General features: G+C 41.8%; 1 protein-coding gene across 2 annotated transcripts in view; it reads left to right on the forward strand.

Moving 5' to 3' along the window:
• Window positions 1-621: 621 nt before the first annotated feature.
• Window positions 622-18524, forward strand: part of CCDC125 (coiled-coil domain containing 125) — a 28504-nt gene continuing 10601 nt past the window's right edge. The window contains exons 1-7 of one of the 2 annotated variants that reach the window (XM_080682005.1): window positions 622-784; window positions 8401-8741; window positions 11588-11646; window positions 12893-12979; window positions 13872-13949; window positions 14849-14934; window positions 16907-16989. In XM_080682005.1, the coding sequence (XP_080538131.1) occupies window positions 8441-8741; window positions 11588-11646; window positions 12893-12979; window positions 13872-13949; window positions 14849-14934; window positions 16907-16989 (694 nt within the window). In that variant the 5' untranslated portion in view covers window positions 622-784; window positions 8401-8440. Of the gene's footprint in view, window positions 785-886; window positions 1033-8400; window positions 8742-11587; window positions 11647-12892; window positions 12980-13871; window positions 13950-14848; window positions 14935-16906; window positions 16990-18524 lie in introns of those variants that run through there. The other variant, XM_080682006.1, reaches the window with a different exon arrangement.

Raw genomic sequence — 18524 nt, forward strand, 5'->3', positions numbered from 1 at the left:
AGTCTGAGTATAATCTTTTTGCATCTAAGAAAACATGTCTTTGGGAGGTCAACCTAATCTCTTTCTCCAGCCCCCTCAGGGCACAACAGCTGCACCAGAGGAGAGACCACAGAACCCCTCACTGCTACCTTTTCTCCCACATACCATCTGTATGTGCTGTAAATGTTAACTACTAACTCTCCTGTACCCACCAATGTAAAAGAACCGTATGTTTCTCTGTTTTGCCTTTTTATCCAATCCCAGAGATTTCTCCGATTTGCTTTCTCCTGCCCCCTTCATCTATCACCAATGGATTTCATGTAACCCTCCTCAGGTGTCCTCCTTGTATTCTAACGTCTAAACTAAGCTGCAAAACTTCCCATTCTCCGGAGCATTTTCTCAATCCAGTTGAGATTTTGCTTCCGGACATTTGTCATTTTGGCTCAAATAAACTCATAAAAATTCTTTATAGGTTTGGACATATTTTACATCAACATTGGGTATTAGGAAATAATACCAAAATAATTTCACCAAGGTAATGACCCAACACGTTTTGGTGAGATTAGGTGGAGGCAAGGTCCATTTCAGGAAACCCACAGGAACAGGTCGTCCAGAGTAGCCGATTTCCGGACCCTCAAGGCCACTCCCTCCAGCTCCTTCCCTCTGCCGGCCTTGGCCCTGCAATGCCCTCACCGTTTCCCAGTATGGAAAGCTTGCATTTCAAGGTCCGTCTCCAGCGCTGACGTTCAGCTCAGCTCAGCTCAGCTCAGCTCCGTCCTTCCATTAGGGGACTCCCAGACACAAGGTTTGGAATAGTCTAACGTTACCTTCATTGACGCACACACTTGGCCTTGTCCTGTTTTTCCAAGTCCCGGGCTATTATTTAGACCTCGGTTGCCGAAGCCGGGAAGTGCGGGCTTTGCAGTTAGAACAAGCTGACCGCCGCGCGCTCTCGGAGCCCCGCAGGTGATACCCAGGCGGCGCCTCCCGCTCGGGCAGTGCCGCGGTCACGTGGCCGGAGGGGCGGCGCGCGACGTGGAGGCTCAGCTCCGGGTGAGCGCGGGGCGCGGGGATGGCGGGGTCCCAATCGCCTGGCCGGGTCCGGGGTCCCAAACCCTCCCTCGCGGAAGGTGGGGCCCGGGGCGGGGCAGAGCCGCAGGTGGGAACCGCGCGTGGGGAGGACCGGGGCGGCGCACATCCGTGGAAAGTCGGCGGTCTGTGGACGAGCTGGCTAGTCGGCTCCTTTCCCGCTAATGCTGGCTTCATGGCCTGTCCGACACTGAAAATATAAGGAATAGGTTTGAAAGACTGTTTCTGCCTCTCTCCCTTATTTCTTTATTTTTTTCTATTAATTTTGAGCCTTAACAATGACGGCGCACTAAATGCAATGTAGTATCCTGGATCGCTTCCTGGAACAGAAAAAGGACATCAGAAGAAAAACTGGGGAGATTCTAATAAAGTCTGTGGTTTAGTTCATGTTAACTTCTTAATTTTGATAAATGTACCCTAATATTAACATTAGATGAATCTGGGCAAAGGATATACAGGAGTTCTCTGTATTATATTTGCAAGTTACTGTAAATCTAAAATTGTTTTAACAGGAAAAGTTACAGAGCAAAATCCTCCGGTGCTGTGCGACAGGCCATTGTTCAGGCAGGAAACCAGTTCATTGCTCTCTGCCAGGCCTGACAGGAATTGTTTGTTTGACCAATTTGTTTGCTAAGGCCAGAGTTGTGAGGCTACTGGGTGTGGATGCTCCTAGTCCAGTTTTCCAGGCAGGAATCTGTTTTCTGTTTTAAATCTGTCTGTCAGATATCTTTGGAACACTTGTTATGCACAAGCAAATGAGACACAAATACTCCCTGCACTAAGGGTGTGTTCAGTAAAAACATTAGGTAAGAAGTAAGGACTGTTAAAAAAAAAAGAAGAAGAAGAAGTAGTAAGGACTAGTAAAAGGTTTAGTGCAGAGCTAGAAGGGCTGAGGTAGGAGAAGTCACATGTGGCCAGGGTAGTCTGGAGGGCCGGGCTGAACTGAGGGGGAGACAGCATCCCTGGGGTGGGAACTGGCCCCAGCAGAGAATTGAAGGTGACCCGGCTGCGGCTACCTGGGGGCAGATATAGGTCCTCTCACCTGGAAGCACAGAGCATGCCCAGGGAGCACTCACAGTTGAAACAGGAAGTGAAAACAGGATTCTTGTAGCAAACAGGGCAATACTTTTTAAAATATATATATTTTTATTGATTTCAGAGAAGAAGGGAGAAGGAGATAGAAACATCAATGGCGAGAGAGAATCATTGATCAGCTGCCTCCTGCACGTTCTACATTAGGGATCGAGCCCGCAACCCAGGCATATGCCCTGACAGGGAATCGAACCGTGACACTCAACCACTGAGCCACACTGTCTGGGCAACAGACATTTTTATAATATAGGCCATGGGAGCTGAATGGACAGGCATCACTGGATCTGTGCTTGGCAACAGTGTGTAGGATAGCTTGGAGTAGATCAGTTAGGGAATTACTGGTTTAGTCCAGGAGAAGTCGTAAGAAATTCAGCCAGGCCTGTGAAGTTCAGGCACAAAGAAGGACAAGGCATTGGGAGATTGTGGATCTAGAGGACTTGACAACTGAAGGTACCAAAGAGAAGAAGAAGAAAATCCAAAGTTTTGGGCCTGGGTGTTTTAGAGCGTGATTGCCGTGTTTGCAGAAATAGAGGACGCAGGAGGAGACACGGCTGGAACTGGGGAGGGGAATGAATTTGTTTTTAAACAAGCTGTGTTTGAATTGCTGCCAGGATATTCTGCTGGAGATGTGTCTTTAAGAATGGAAGCCAGACGTGTACAGAAGGGAGAGGAAGAGGAAAGGAGCCAGATAAGAGAAAGGCGGGCGGGGGAGGTTTTTTGGCTCCTCAACCCCCGCCGCCCTGGGGATTCCTGTGGGACCAGGGGCCTGGGCGGTGAGTCAGTAGGCACAGCTTCTGCAGAAGTGGAGGTGGCTGAGGAACGAGACTAGGTCTTAGATTTAGTGACTAGGGCGTCACTGGTCTCTTTTCAGAGAGTTGTTTTAGTGCAGAAGTAGGATGATTTCTCAGTCTGCAATCTGTTCATTCTATGGCCTTTCCCAAGTGACCAGACCACAGAACAAGGAGCCAGAGAGATGGTTCCTAAGTTCTGGCTCTGCCACTACCTGTATAGTTTGAGGCAAGGCATCTATGCCTAGATTGGCATAGTAAAATACAGCTAATAAATATACTGGCATAATAAAACCAGAAGGGCCCTAGCCGGCTTGGCTCAGTGGATAGAGCATCGGCCTGCGGACTGAAGGGTCCCAGGTTGATTCCGGCCAAGGGCACATGCCTGGGTTGCAGGCTCGATCCCCAATAGGGGGCGTGCAGGAGGCAACTAATCAATGATTCTCTCTCATCATTGATGTTTCTATCTCTCTCTCCTTCTCCCTTCCTCTCTGAAATCAATAAAGAAATATATTTAATAAAAAAAATAAAAAATAAAACCAGAAGGGCTCTTTCATTCTTAGCAACACCTCACAGTTCATAGAACTAGGGTTCCATGGGGCACTTTGGAAAATGCTGATACACAACTAGGATTTTAGGGCTTTAAAGAACAAAAAAATCTTGTCCAATTCTTTCATTTGACAAATGAAAAAACTAATACTCGAATTCTAATTCATTAAACATTGATTTCAAATATATTAGTGGTGCCCAAATATAGGGTTTATAGAGCTAAGCATAACTCTCTAAAGTAGTTATGCTTAAACCCATTTTGGAGATCTGAAGGCAGGCTCTAAGAAGTTAAATGACTTGCCCAGGATCCCAGAATAGCAGTAGTGGAGTGACATTTGAACCCAGAACTCCTGAGGCCAGGCCTTCTCTGTTGCACATCTACTGCCTCCCTGGTTGTCAACATTGAATGCATTTAAAACTAATCATATGGAATGTTAGTAATATGTTCCAAAAGTCAAGTTTAATTTGATTGCATTCCACGTTAATATTACTATTAGTATATAAAAAGTGGGAGGGTCCACAGCCAACAGTTCCTGAATTACATTTTTTTTTAAATATATTTTATTGATTTTTTTACAGAGAGGAAGGGAGAGGGATAGAGAGTTAGAAACATCGATGAGAGAGAAACATCGATCAGCTGCCTCCTGCATGCCCCCTACTGGGGATGTGCCCGCAACCAAGGTACATGCCCTTGACCGGAATCGAACCTGGGACCCTTCAGTCTGCAGGCCGACGCTCTATCCACCGAGCCAAACCGGCTAGGGCCTGAATTACATTTTAAAAAACAGTAGGGCATTGGACCATGTGAAAGCTTACTATTATGTTAAACTCCTAATAGCAGGAAGATGTTCTCATGATGCCTGAATATATGGGGTGCATTAAAAAATGTTCTTAGCTAATCCCGTGGTTGCATATTCTTTCCTCTTACTGCATTTTTCCTTTGTGTTGACCGGTTCCATTTTCTTCACTGCTGGCTGCCTAACCCTGACCACACCTTCCTTAACAGAGATAGGAGGTTGTAAACAGGAATCTGCTGCACTAGAGGTGACACACAGCCTCTGAGGTAACAAATAGCTTCCTATCTACCCTGACAAATAAAAACAGAACTTACTTATTTAGGAAGTAAACTTGTAAAGGAACCAAGATGATTTTATTTTATTTTGGGGAAAAAATGGGTCTGCCTGGCTGGTGTGGCTTACCAGTTGAGCATCGACCTATGAACCAAGAGGTCACGGTCTGATTCCCGGTCAGGAACAAGCCCAGGGTTTTGGGCTTGATTCCAGGTAGGGAGCGTGCAGGAGGCAGCCAATAAATGATTCTTTCCAATCATTGATGTTTCTATCTCTCTCTCCCTCTCCTTTCCTCTCTGAAATCAATAAAAATATATTTTAAAAAATAAAAATAAATAAAAATGGGCCCAATAGACTGTTGAGTGTTGCTAAAGCTAGCTATTTTAAGCTTTTACTTTCAGTTCTGTTAGATGTAGTAATAGAAACTTGATTAACTCTGATGTTAATCTCATTGAAATTCTCCAAATGATACAAAGCAGTCTCTGACATCAGGGATCTGGATTCAGAATCTGGCTCTGGCTCTGGCTCTTGTTAGCTGTGTTACTTAACCTGTGTGCGCTTCAATTTAACTGTACTTAACAATAACAGTGTTGTCTTACAGAGTGTAAAGAATAAATAGAATAATCTAAGTAAAGCACTTAAAATAGTGTCTAGAACACAGAAAGAAAGCAATACGTACTAGCTTGCTATTATTATGTTATTAAAAATTGTTGCTGATTTTAAGGAACCCATTTTAATTATTTTCTTATATAGGAGGGCACAACTGATTAACACACTTCTCATCTTGTCCCCTAATCCAGTTAAAATTCCCTTATTTTTTTCTGGGAATATCATATTATTGAGGTAAAATTTACATATGTTAAAATGCACCATTGTTAAGTATACAGTTGGATTCATTTTGACAACCATCATTCTAGTCAAGACTTTTCCATCATCCAAAAAAGTTCTCTCATGCCCTTTGAAGTTCACCTTGCCATCCCAGGCAACTGTTGATCTATGGTCTATTATGAACGTTAGTTTTGCTAGGATTTCATACTGTATGTGGTTCTTCGGTTGGTATAAATGTCTGTAACATTCACCCATGTTGTTGCATATATCAGAAATTCATTATTTATTGCTGAATATATTGTATTGTATTGTACTGTATGGATGTACTGTAACTTGTCTGTTTTTCTGTTGATGGACATATGGGTTGTTTCCAGGTTGGGACTAATTTGAATAATGCTATGAACATTCTTGCACACATCTCTGTCTGAACATATGTTTTTGTTTCTCTTGGATAAATAACAAGAATGCAATTGCTGGGTCACTGTTGAAAAGAAACTGTCAAACTTTTCACAGGTTCTGTACCATTTTATACTCCCACCAATAGTGTATGTATGTGGATGTCCACATCTTGGCAACACTTGCAATTGGCAGTAATAGGTGATTGAATCTCATTGTAGTCTAATTCGACAATTCCCTGATGACTAATGATGTTGAGTGTCTTTCCATCTTTGTATCTTCTTTTATGATGTATTACCTCAAATCTTCTAAGGACCTTTTTTTTTCTTAGAGAGAGAGAGAGAAACATTGATCAGTTGCCTCCTATATGCACTCTGACCAGGGATCGAGCCCACAACCTGGGTAGGTGCCCTGACTGGGAATCAAACCCACCACCTTTTGGTGTAGGGGATGATGCTCCAACCAACTGAGCCACACTGGCTAGGGTTTAAGGACCTTTGCTTTTACACATTGAAAATATATGGTACTTTGACCCTAAAAACAACAGAAAACCCTTCATACGTGATCAGATCTGTTTGGCATCTATGTATGGTTTTAATAGTGGAAGAATAAGAGAGAGATATCAGTAAAAATGAGATGTAACTATTTTTGAAAGACTGTATATATGAGATTTATTTTTGAAAGTCCTGGTAAGCAACTACTTAAACGGCAGGATATTTAGAAAAATATGTCAGATGTGGGTGATTGTTATTTTATGAGTCTTGTGAAAAGGATGAAATATTTCTAAATAACTACAGCAAAGCAGCTGTTTTGTAACATCTGGTGGTGAAAGCCCCTCTTAACTGTATTCTGTACTGGGCTGAGCATTTCAGGTGCTCTCCAGCCACCAGGTAGGCCACTGTCACCAGGTAGGTGCCTACGATGGTCTTCAGGCCGGGAAGGCTCAGGGATGATTTCCCTGTAGGGCATTTTTACCTGGAGATGTTTTCTTCTAGGAAGAAGGGCATGCAGTTAGCCCCATGGTATCCAGTGTGCAGCCTTGCTGAGGTGATGGTTTTGTTTTTCTGCCCTAGAGGCAAGTTGATTTCAGTTTGCATAGTCTTTCTTTGCTTTATTCTTTTTTCTGTCGTTGGGTTTTTTGTTTGTGTGTGTGTTAATCCTCACCTAAGGACATGCTTAAAGAGGGGAAGAGGAGGAAGAGAGAGAGAGAGAGAGAGAGAGAGAGAGAGAGAGAGAGAGAGAGAGAGAGAGGGAAACATTGATGAGAGAGAGAAACATTGATGTGAGAGAAACATTGATCGGTTGCCTTCTGTATGTGCCCTAACCAGTGATCGGACCTACAACCCAGGTATGTGGCCTGACTGGGAATCGAACTGGCAGCCTTTCAGTGCACAGGTCAATGCTCAACCAACTGAGCCACTCCAGCTGGGCTATTCTTTTATTACACAGGATTTCTTGAGCACCAATTATGTCTCAGTTTTAGGCACTGGGAATGAGTGGTGATCCAAACAAAAGAAAACTTTTGCCCCTGTGGAACTCACATTTCTCTTAGGGCCATCCACAGCAGGTCTGGGCTCTGGTGAGGGAAATCTTCAGGGTGCCCTAGTTCTTGAGAGGCATCCTAGGTAGGCTGGAGCCACCCTCAGCTTCACTGGGATCCCTCTTTTGTACTACCTTCCCCTTTTAGAGGCGTGATTTGAAAATGGGTAAACTATGGTATGTTAGAAGGTCATAAGTGCCAAGGAGAAAGATAAAGCAGATAAGTGGGGCAGGGAGAAGTTTGCAATTTTAGATGGGGTGCCAGGAAAGGCCCCACTGAGAAGGTAAGACTGAAGGAAGGACCCACAGGAGGTGAGGAATCAGCTGTCAACTCTCTGGGGGAAGAGCATTCATTCCCCTGGGCAGGGTGAACGCAAAGCTCTGGGGCAGGAGTACATGGCATGCATGGTCAACAGCTCCGGAGGCCAGGGCCGTCAGCCCCTAGGCTGAGGGCGGGGCAGAGATGGGCATCAGGCCCTTAGCCACTGGAAAGGCTTTGCGGTTTGCGCTGGTTGCATTGCGAAACAGGTTTGGAACGGAGGCAATCTGATTTGAGAGGGAGGTGGGGCACCTTCCCCCCTCCCACCTATCACTGTCCCACATACAAAACCTTTGCTAATAGTGTCTGCACAGAAATAGCGAAGGAGCCGAGTGGGGCTGTAGGAGGAACCGGCAGAGCCCTGGCACCTGAATTGAATAAAGGGCTGTGCGGGGACAGGCAGGACCATCTTAGTCTTTCATTGCCAGGGTCGTTTCTTTTCAGAGACTTGTCTGAATTTTATGTAGCTCTTAGGCTTGTGAGAACAGAACCTTTTCCTTTACAAGCTTGGCAAAGGCCCATCTGCTTTATCCTGATCAGTAGGTTATTCAGTAACTGCCTTTCCTGCTTCCTTACCATTTGCTGCTTGCTGGAAATAAGAAGTGGGAATTTTTCTCACCAGTAAGTCCTGAAATGTTGAATTGGATTGCGTTTGTGTGCTGGTGCTCACACAAAAAGGAACTTTTCTGCCCTGGAAAACCCACCTTTCTTCTACTGACGGTGTGTTCACTACTGTGTTTCTTACCTGCAGATAACCTGTTTTTCCTTATGGTAACCGCGGCACCTGGCTGATGAGCAGGGTGTTGAGGCCACCGAGTGAGGCCGGGGCGCAGACCTGGGAAGCAGAGGACGATGACATGGCAGAAGGCGATTTAGGGTATGGCCTGGGGAGAAGGCCCGGCGGTATTTATGAAGTGCAAGTTTCACATTTATTCACATCTAGAAGAAGATCAGATGAGACGACCTTTAGCCCTCCCCCATTTCCCAGAAAGGGGGAAGGAAGAAGTGGTGCTATTTTTCAGCATTCCAGGCCTCAGGACACATACCGTGAAGGGTCCAGGACCCCCCATCACAGGCGACACAGTAGCACTGGTAAGAATGCCGTGTCCCCGCCTCCCTCCCCTGTGAGTTCGGTCAGTGCTTCCGCCTCCCCACTCAGGACAGTGGTCACCAGAGTGCATTTTAGAAATGTTTCTTTATTCACCTCTTGAGATTGGTGATGGTTCAAAAGTAATTGATATTTCTGTTTCCAAGAATTGTTCAAATTGTGAAGTATGCTAGCTATTCTGCATTAATACACATATGTTAGTTATATCAGTGAATAATTACCTACCTTGCTTTTGTGTGTGTGTGATATAGTGGTATACTTCATGTATTCCCTTTTATTTTTTTCTTATTCAAAATATATTTACTGGGTACCTGTTAGGTGCCTGGGACAGTTCTAAGCTCTGGGAATAACATCATTGAACAAAATTGTCCAAGGCCCTAATTGTAGTCTAGGAGACAGGATAAACCTACAAATCAGCAGCTGTATAACATCAGGCAGTGGCAAGTGAAGGGACAGTGAGTGATCGGAGGGGCTGTTTTAGGCAAGGCTCAGGGGAGGCCTGCTAAGGAGGTGACATTGAGCAGGCAAGCCCAGTGCTTATCTGGGGAAGGAGTGTTACCAGCAGAACACACAAGTTTCTGGTTATTTTAGGGATGTCACGAAATTCTCAAAAATTAGCAAAACAAAAGTATTCTTGCCCAGTCGGTGTGGCTCAGTGGTTGAGCATTGTTGACTCATGGACCAGGAGGTCACAGTTCCATTCCCAGTCAGGGCACATGTGTGGGTTGTGGGCCCGATCCCCAGTAGGGGGTGTGCAGGAGGCAGCTGATCAGTGATCCTCTCTTATCATTGATGTTTCTCTCTCTCTCTCCCTCTCCCTGAAATAAATAAAAACATATTTTTAAAACACAAAAAAACTAATCTTCACTTAGTATAACTAAAAATAAATGATGCTGTACATTAAGGAAAGAATAAAATGCAGATCATACTGTGATAGAATGATACAACTCCACAGCGTTTGGGAACCCAAGGATGAGGCCATGCCTACGCCGTGGCACAGCTTTTGTGACTGTATCTTTTGTAATCCACATTGTAAAATTTCCCCACCAAAGTGGAGCCAGCACACATTAGAACAACACAAAAGTAATATAAGAAACATGATTTTAGATTTACAAACAACATGATGTAGCTGGGGATCTATCCCTATCCCTCAAAATCCTTCTTGAAATTAGGATGGGATTATTTATCTTCCAATTTCTTATGCATAGGAGTGCATACTGTTTTGCAAGCTAGATGTTGAAAACGGAATATGATGCTTTGTAAAGACATGGGGAAACCACTGGGATAGAAACAAGATGCAATAGTAATAGCATGAGCTCTTGTTTTGTTGGATTGTGGTCTTTTATCTTTTATCAAAGTTGACCTGATCCTAGGTGAGAATGTTGTATGAGTTTCCTAATAGGTTATTTCCAAATTACCAGAAATTTAATGGTTTAAAACAAAACACATTTATTATCTTACAGTTCTGTAGGTCAGACGTCCAAAACAGGTCTCACTGGGCTAAAATCAAGCCATCAGCAGGGCTGCCTTCCTTCTGGAAGCTCTAGGAGAGAATCCGTTCCCTGGCCTTTCCCAGCTTCTAGGGCCGCCTGCATTTCCTGGCCATGGTCCCCTTGCTCCATCTTCAAAGCCAGCAGTGGCTGGTGGGGTCTTTCTCATGCTGCATCACTCTGACACTGACTCTCCTGCCTTCCTCTTTCATTGGTAAGGACCCTGTGAGTACATTGGACCCACCTGGGTGTCCCAGGGTACTCTCCCATCTCCAAGTACATATCATCTGCAAAGTCCTTTTTGCTATGTATTCACAGGTTATGGGGATTAAAATGTGGGCATTGTTGGGGGCCATTGTTCTGCCTACCACAAGTATTAATAAAACAGAACTTGTCATTGTCAATCCAATGTCACTTTTGTCCCTCCTTTGAAACGTTGTATTATCAGAGTAAAAACATGAAATAGGTTTTACCTTGGATACTGTCCTGTTGATGAAAATTCAGAATAGCAAAGGAAAAAATTGTTTTGAGAAAATTTTAATCTTCCTCAAAATATTCTTTCTGATTTTTTTCTTCTTTTCCTCCTGCTTGTAACTTGCCACTTTAACCTTTTCCTGTTGCCAGTGTGACCTCAATGAAAATGAAGCTCCTGGAAAGCTCAGTGTAATGTCTCAGTTGATCACATAAGGAGAGAATAATTGAAGTCACAGGAGACTGTTAGTCACTCTCGTTGGAAATAAATTAAATTCAGGTTATTTCTTAGCTATTCATATCACTACATAGATCAAATTTAAGCCAACACCAAAACTTATTTAGTTCACTCACCAACATTTATGTGTTTTTGTATTGTGTTTGTATAGTAGTAATATGTAGTAACTGACCAAATGATTAACAACAGTTTTTTAAAAATATTTTTTTATCGATTTCAGAGAGGAAGGGAGAGGGAGAGAGAGAGAAAAACATCAACGATGAGAGAGAATCATTGATTGGCTGCCTCCTGCACACCCCCTACTGGGAATTGGGCCTGCAACCCAGGCATGTTCCCTTGACTGGAATCGAACCCAGGACCCTTCAGTGTGTAGGCCGACACTCTATCCACTGAGCCAAACCAGCTAGGGCAACAACAATTTTATTTTAGAGTCCTTTTTTTAAAGTCTTTTTATTCAAAGTATGTGTCTCTTCATTTGTGAAATATTTTAAGCTACCTATTTTTATCATTTTTTGGTTTATTACAATTCATTTCTCTTTGCAATTTAGGGAAAATCTATATTTGATAATTTGTAAACAAATGTCCTTATATTACTAGTTAAAGAAAATGTGTTGTTTTTTTTTTCTAATAGATTCTAATTTGGAATTGTCAAATGTAGAGTTAAAGCAACGTCTTGATGAAACATTAGAGGTAGGTACTCTGGTGAATATAAAAATTCTCATGGGGATAAAGGTCCACTGGTAGATATTTTGTTTAAGGAAGCCTAAAATTGTGTGGAAGGCAAATGTTGGCTTTCCAGATATTGTGAAGGAGCCATGGGGTAAAACTATGAGCTGGCCTCCTCAGTTTCTTATCCTCCTCGTCTCTCAAAAAGGCTCTTTATGTAACTATGCCCTCCAGGCCCCCCCTCCCCACCTACTACTTCTCGAATCTTCTCCTGGAGAAAATAGTTACCACTTCTTTCCATCTGTCTTTCCTATATATATGGCTTGAAATAACCTGACTTACTTTAACCTCTTTGAAGTCAAAAGACCAGAAAGTTTGCCAGGTGGCCCCAGGAGGTGGCTCCGCCTGCTGGGAGTAGGAGTTTCTGGGGGGTAGGGTGCCTTTCCTGCGGGAAGCAGGAAGCCCGTCTTGGGGTATGGTTGTGACTCCCGTGGAAGCTGCTGTACTGTCTCCTGCGGCTGCTGAAACAATGTGCCACACACTCTGGGCTTAAAACAACAGAGATTTATTTTCAGCTCCGAAGGCCAGAAATCCAAAATCAAGTGTGTGGGGGGGACTGTGGGGGTGCATATTCCCTCTGAGAGGTCTGGAGGGGAACCCTGTACCTCTTTCTAGCTTCCCGACAATGCTTGTTTGCTCCTGGCATTCCTTGGCTCGCAGCGGCATCCCTCTAGTTTCCGCCTCTGTCATCATTTGGTCTTGTCCCCTGTGTGTCCGTGTCCAGATTTTTCTCATTTTATAAGGACACCAGTCATTGGGGTTTACCCTAATCCAATCTGACCTCATTCTAACTTGATTACATCTGCAAAGACTATTTCCAAATAAGGTCACAGTCACAGTATCAGGAGTTAGAACTTGAACATTTCTTTTGGGGGGACACAATTCAACCTATAATAATAACTACTGTAGCTGTGTGAATACTCGTGTTTCTTTTATGTGGCCTAAGAAATTTTTTTTTTTTCAAATTCTTAGCTGTGTGGCCTAGATGGGTAAAAGCAAAAGATTTGGGCTTTGAGTTACAAATGGCACCTGATAGTGAGGCTCTCAATTTTGGTCTGTCTGGTCCACTCACAGAGCCCGTAGTAATTTCCAACCTCATTTATAAGGTCAGAGTGCATTCAGTCAAACTGGATGTGGAGCTTAAATGTAGACTATCAAATTGATCATTTGGGATTGCCGATAAGAAGACTCATTTTATTTCTCTCCTCAGGAGGTAGAAAATTTAAAAACTGAACTGGAGGCATCTCAAAGACAACTTGAAGGTAAAGAGGCAGCACTGAAAATTCTTCAAAGCATGGTAAGGACTTTTTTTTAAACTTCCATCACTTTCACATTTCAGTACTAAGTGGTATAGTTTTAGCTTTTAAAACAAAAGTAGCAGTGCTTAATATAATTGAGTTTATTTATTTTTTATTTTTTATTTTTTTTAGAAACAATTAAGTATTTGCTTTATTTATATATTAGGCTTAGACCCGTGTTTAACAAGCCAGCCTAAAATTGAGTTTATTTTTTGAGGTTTAGATTTTTTTAACAGTTTCATTGAGGTATAATTTACATGCTATAAAATTCACTCGTTTTAAGCATACAATTAATTTTTACTAAACTGAAGTTGTGCAACCATCACCATAATCTAATTTTAGAACATTTTCAGCACCCCAAAAAGGAACTACGTACACATTAGCAGTCACTTCCCATTCCCATCCATAATTTACCTTCTGTCTTATAGATTTGTCTTTTCTGTTTCATATCAATAGAATCATACAATATGTGTCTGGATTCTTTTGCACCTGATTCTTTTACGTAGCATGTTTTCGAAGTTCAAGCATCCTGTAGCCTGTGTCAGCACTTTCTTTCTTTTTATTGCCAAATAATATTCCATTATACAGGCATAGCACTTTTTTTTTTTTTTATCCATTCACCAGTTGATGGGCATTTTTGGACATTTTAAATGTTTGTGTATAAGTCTTTGTGTGGAAATCCTTTCGTGCATGCTCATATTCATTGGGAAAGACCCAAACCAAGATCTTCTGACTTTTGAACTATCAAACACTCCACAAAAGGCGGTCTCTGTGGAAATTCTCATCTCAGATTACTTTTCTGTTGTCTAAAAATAAAGATGTTAACTTCATCATGCATATAGGAGTGATTAGAAATTTAATTTGTACTGATATGATTTTTATTTTTCTTAGGCAATATTTGGCAAAGCCACAAGTCATACCCAGGCAATATTTCAAAAAACTGTGGACGAAAAGAGATCCTTGGAGAAGGTATTTGCATTTTTAGCATAGATGTAGTTAATCCACCAAGCTCTCAAACAGAGTTTTCTTAAAGGTCCCCTGGGTAATGGGTATGTTGTTGGTGCACACCCTCTGCTAGGTGTGCTTCACTTCATATGGTTCCTTCCCTTTTGGAGCTTATAATCCAGATTGTGAAATGGGCAAAGAATTAGGTTTCTTTTACTTCCTCATTTTAAGAGAGTAGGAGGCCTGCCAAGTTGATACTTCCTACTTTTCTTCTTTTCTTTCTCTGCTTCCAGAGCCTGCCTTTGTCTGGCCACCTCATCTTCACTAAGACAGTAGTTAGGAGTCACCCTCGAAGGTCCTGTTCCTGTGCCGGTAGTTCTCTCCCTTGATGAAACGGCCCTGGGTTCAGGCTTCCAGGAGTGTATTTTGCTTGTGGAGTCTGCATGGGTTAAGGCAGTGGTCGGCAAACTGCGGCTCGCGAGCCACATGCGGCTCTTTGGCCCCTTGAGTGTGGCTCTTCCACAAAATACCACGGCCTGGGCGAGTCTATTTTGAAGAAGTGGCGTTAGGAGAAGTTTAAGTTTAAAAAATTTGGCTCTCAAAAGAAATTTCAATCATTGTACTGTTGATATGTGGCTCTGTTGACTAATGAGCTTGCCGACCACTGGGTTAGGGGATTCGGGGGGAATGATGAGAAATCCAGGTTTGGAGCAGCAAATTGTTAAGCTAGACAATTTTAAATTTCTCCTATAGTAAGCAAAGCTCTTTTGAGTGCTAAAGTGGTATGTTACGTGGGTTTACAAATGTCAGACTCTTTTTGAGCAATACTTAGTTTTTTTCCTCTTGAACCTATTTCTGTGAAGTGATTATATTATTTATTTCAGCTAGTCACAATGTCCTGAAGTGCTACTTTCTTTCTATAGGAAATAAATGCCTTGCAGTGGAAAATAGAATTTGATCAGAATAGAACTAAAAATATAGAGGAAACTTGGACCCAAAAATATGACAGGTTTGCATATTATTATTCTATAGTTTTTCTTTGTGAATCTTTAAAATGTTTGTAATTCAAATGTAGCTTAGGCCTTTTTCCTTGAGCTAACTGTATTATAAAATTCTTATTGCTTGTCCACTTACTAGCTCCATGTCTTTCTGTTAGTTTTAATTTTCTTGTTTAAAAAATAGTATAAAATATATTTTTATTATTTGTTATGTTTTTATTGATTTTAGAGAGAGAGGAAGAAACTTCAATTGGCTGCCTTCTGCACACCCCCTTCTGGGGATCCAGCCTGAAACTCGGGCGTGTGCTCTGACTGGGAATTGGACCATGACCTCTTGGTACATGGGACGAATCTCAATGCACTGCACCATACTGGCCGGGCTAAACTGTATTTTTATTTTTTTACTTTTTTTTGTTATTCCTCACCCGAAGATGTTTTCCCATTCATTTTTAGGGAAAGTGAGAGAGAGAGGGAAGACAGAGAAATATCAAGAAATATCGATGTGAGAGAAACACATCGATTGGTTGTCTCCTGCACGAGCCCTGACCAGGGCCCAGGCTGGGGAGGAGCCTGCAAGTTAGGTACGTGCCCTTGACCAGAATCGAACCCAGGACCCTTTGGTCCACAGGCCAACGCTCTATCCACTGAGCCAAACTAGCTAAGGCTAAACTGTATTTTTAAAAACAATGTAAGAGTCATTGTTTCCCAAGTTATTTTAGCATTAACACTATTTTTTCAAACAAAATCTTTTGATCAATTCTTTCATTAGTGTGAATTTAACTTTAATTTTTCAATCCTCACCCAAGGATATGTTTATTAAGCTGAATTAAAACTTCAGTAAAGAGAATGAATATTCAAAATGGATGCCTTAGAGCTATTTCTGGTTCTGATTTTTTCTGAGCTATACTTAAGGGTTTAGAGCAGGGGTGGGCAAACTTTTTGACTCGAGGGCCACAATGGGTTCTTAAACTGGACCGGAGGGCCGGAACAAAAGCATGGATGGAGTGTTTGTGTGAACTAATATAAATTCAAAGTAAACATCATTACATAAAAGGGTACGGTCTTTTTTTTTTTTATTTCAATAGTTTTATTCATTTCAAACATTTTAACAAGAAGAATGTAAACACTAATTATTATAATTTGAAACTTCAAAAAATGGAGGAATCAGCACAATAACATACCTTATATTGAAGGTGGCAAAGGCAAAATAAAATTGCCTAACAAAAGAAAGGTACAAAAGCCTTTCAAATTAAACTTAAATATAATAAAATAATTTAAAACTAAAACAAATAGAAAAAAACAAAATGTGTAAACAGTAAATTAAACATTTTTTTTAGTGCAACTTGCAAATTATGCCCGGGACGTAGATGTAGATGGCAATGTAGACTGGGTTGAAAGGTTTTTGGTCTTTAAAACATCAACTTCAGTGGGAACAGTGTTGTTGGTCTCCTTTTTAGCTAATGCTCTGATACTGTGCTCTCCAGGGGCGTGTCTCCCTACATCGCCACGATAACGAGTCTACGCATTCCCAGGGTGATGTCGGGGGACGCGTCTGTGGGCATTACAAGGAGCCTCTGGAAGATTGAGAGGTTGTTCCTTCTACTGAATGGGCGGATATAAGTCCGCCCACTCAGAAGAAGGAGCTGCGGCCGTGTTTCCCGACGTTGCCATGTTAACACTGCTGCTGGTGAAGGAGCGGAGGGGAGAGCAAGAGAACCTTCCGCTCTTTCGGCTCCGCGGGCCGGATAGAACAGCCGAACAGGCCGGATCCGGCCCGCGGGCTGTAGTTTGCCCACGGCTGGTTTAGAGTATGTTCAAAACCTTTCCACACTCCTTTAAACTGTCTATTTTGTAACATCTAAATTCTAGACTTTTGAAGTAGGAAAAATTATATTTATTTTTTGTGCTCTGTGGGGTGAAAACATTCTGATATAAGTACAAAGCACTAATGTTTTAGTTATTTGGTGGGTACTTTTTTCCCAGGCTAAACTGTGAAAATGCAGTCCTCAAAGAAACTTTGAAACTAAAAACAGAAGAAATTAAAATGCTGAAGTCTGAAAATGCAAGTAAGAGTGGTATTTTGATGATTCTTTAAAAATATTATGTTAAAAGATTCATTTTATATAGTGTCCTATGTTAATAACATACATATCAATAGAGATGAAGTGTTAATATTTAGAAGTAATATATTTTAAGAATAATAGAAGAAATGCATCGTTTAGGTGTTTTTAATTTTAAAAATGTTGTAGGTAAAATTCATGTAACAAAATTACCATTTAAAAGTGAACAATTCTCACCCTAGCCGGTTTGGCTCAGTGAATAGAGCGTCGGCCCGTGGACTGAAGGGTCCCGGGTTTGATTGTGGCCAAGGGCACATGCCTGGGTTGTGAGTTTGATCCCCTATAGGAGGTGTGTAGGAGGCAGCCAGTCAGTGATCCCCTCTCATCATTGATGTTTCTATCTCTCTCTCCCTCTCCCTTCTTCACTGAAATCAATAAAAATACATTACCAAAAAAAAAAAAAGGTGAACAATTCTCAGGGGGAGGGAATGGGTGGAGGTGGGAGAGGGTGTATGGGGGATAAATGGTGATAGAAAAAAAAATAAAAGTGAACAGTTCAGTTACAAAATACTCACAGGTAAGTAAGTCATAGGAAACAGTAATATTGTGATAACTATGTATGGTGCCAGTTGGGGTACTAGAATTATCAGGGGAACACTCTGTAAAGTATATGATTGTCTAACCACTAAGCATACACCCGAAACCAATACTTAATAATAAATAGTTTTAAAAAGTGGAACCATCTAGTTCCATAACATTTTCATCACTCTAAAATAAAACCTCAAACCTATTAAACAATTTCTCCCTATTTCTCCTTTATCATTTAGCTTTTATACTCTGTAAAATAAATGGTAGAGCACCTGATGTTTGAGGAACCTGAGTAGGTATAGGTTCTCTTGGGACACTAGTAGAGAAAGTTTATAATTATATAGTTATTTAACATTAGTTTCTTTCCTGTGACTTTATCACTAATACAATTATCCTTAATTTTTCAAGATATTATTTGACTCATTAAGAATTAGACATTTTTTACATTTGCAGTTGACCCTTAACAACACAGAGGGGTTGCCCTAGCCAGTTTGGCTCAGTGGATAGAGCATTGGCCTGTGGACTGAAGGGTCCCGGGTTCGATTCTGGTCAAGGGCACATGCCTGGGTTGTGGGCTCGATCCTCAGGTGGGGGTGTGCAGGAGGCAGCCAATCAATGATTTTCTCTCGTCATTGATGTTTCTATCTCTCTCTCCTTCTCCCTTCCTCTCTGAAATCAATAAAAAAATGTATTTTTAAAAAATCTTAAAAATAAACAACACAGGGGGAGGTTGGGGCATCAACCCCCGTGCAGTAAAAAATTCACATATAACTTTTGACTCCCTGAAAACTAAGTCATCCATCCATATCTGTGGGGGATTGGTTCCAGAACCCACTATAAGGGAGACCAAATATTTGGTTGCTCAAATCCCCCATATAAAATGGTGTGGAACAATGCATACAATCAGCCCGCCATATCAATGGATTCCCAACCATGGATTGAAAACAGTATTT

The sequence above is a fragment of the Plecotus auritus genome (genome assembly GCF_963455305.1).
Source record: "Plecotus auritus genome assembly, chromosome: 7".
NCBI lineage: Eukaryota > Metazoa > Chordata > Mammalia > Chiroptera > Vespertilionidae > Plecotus > Plecotus auritus.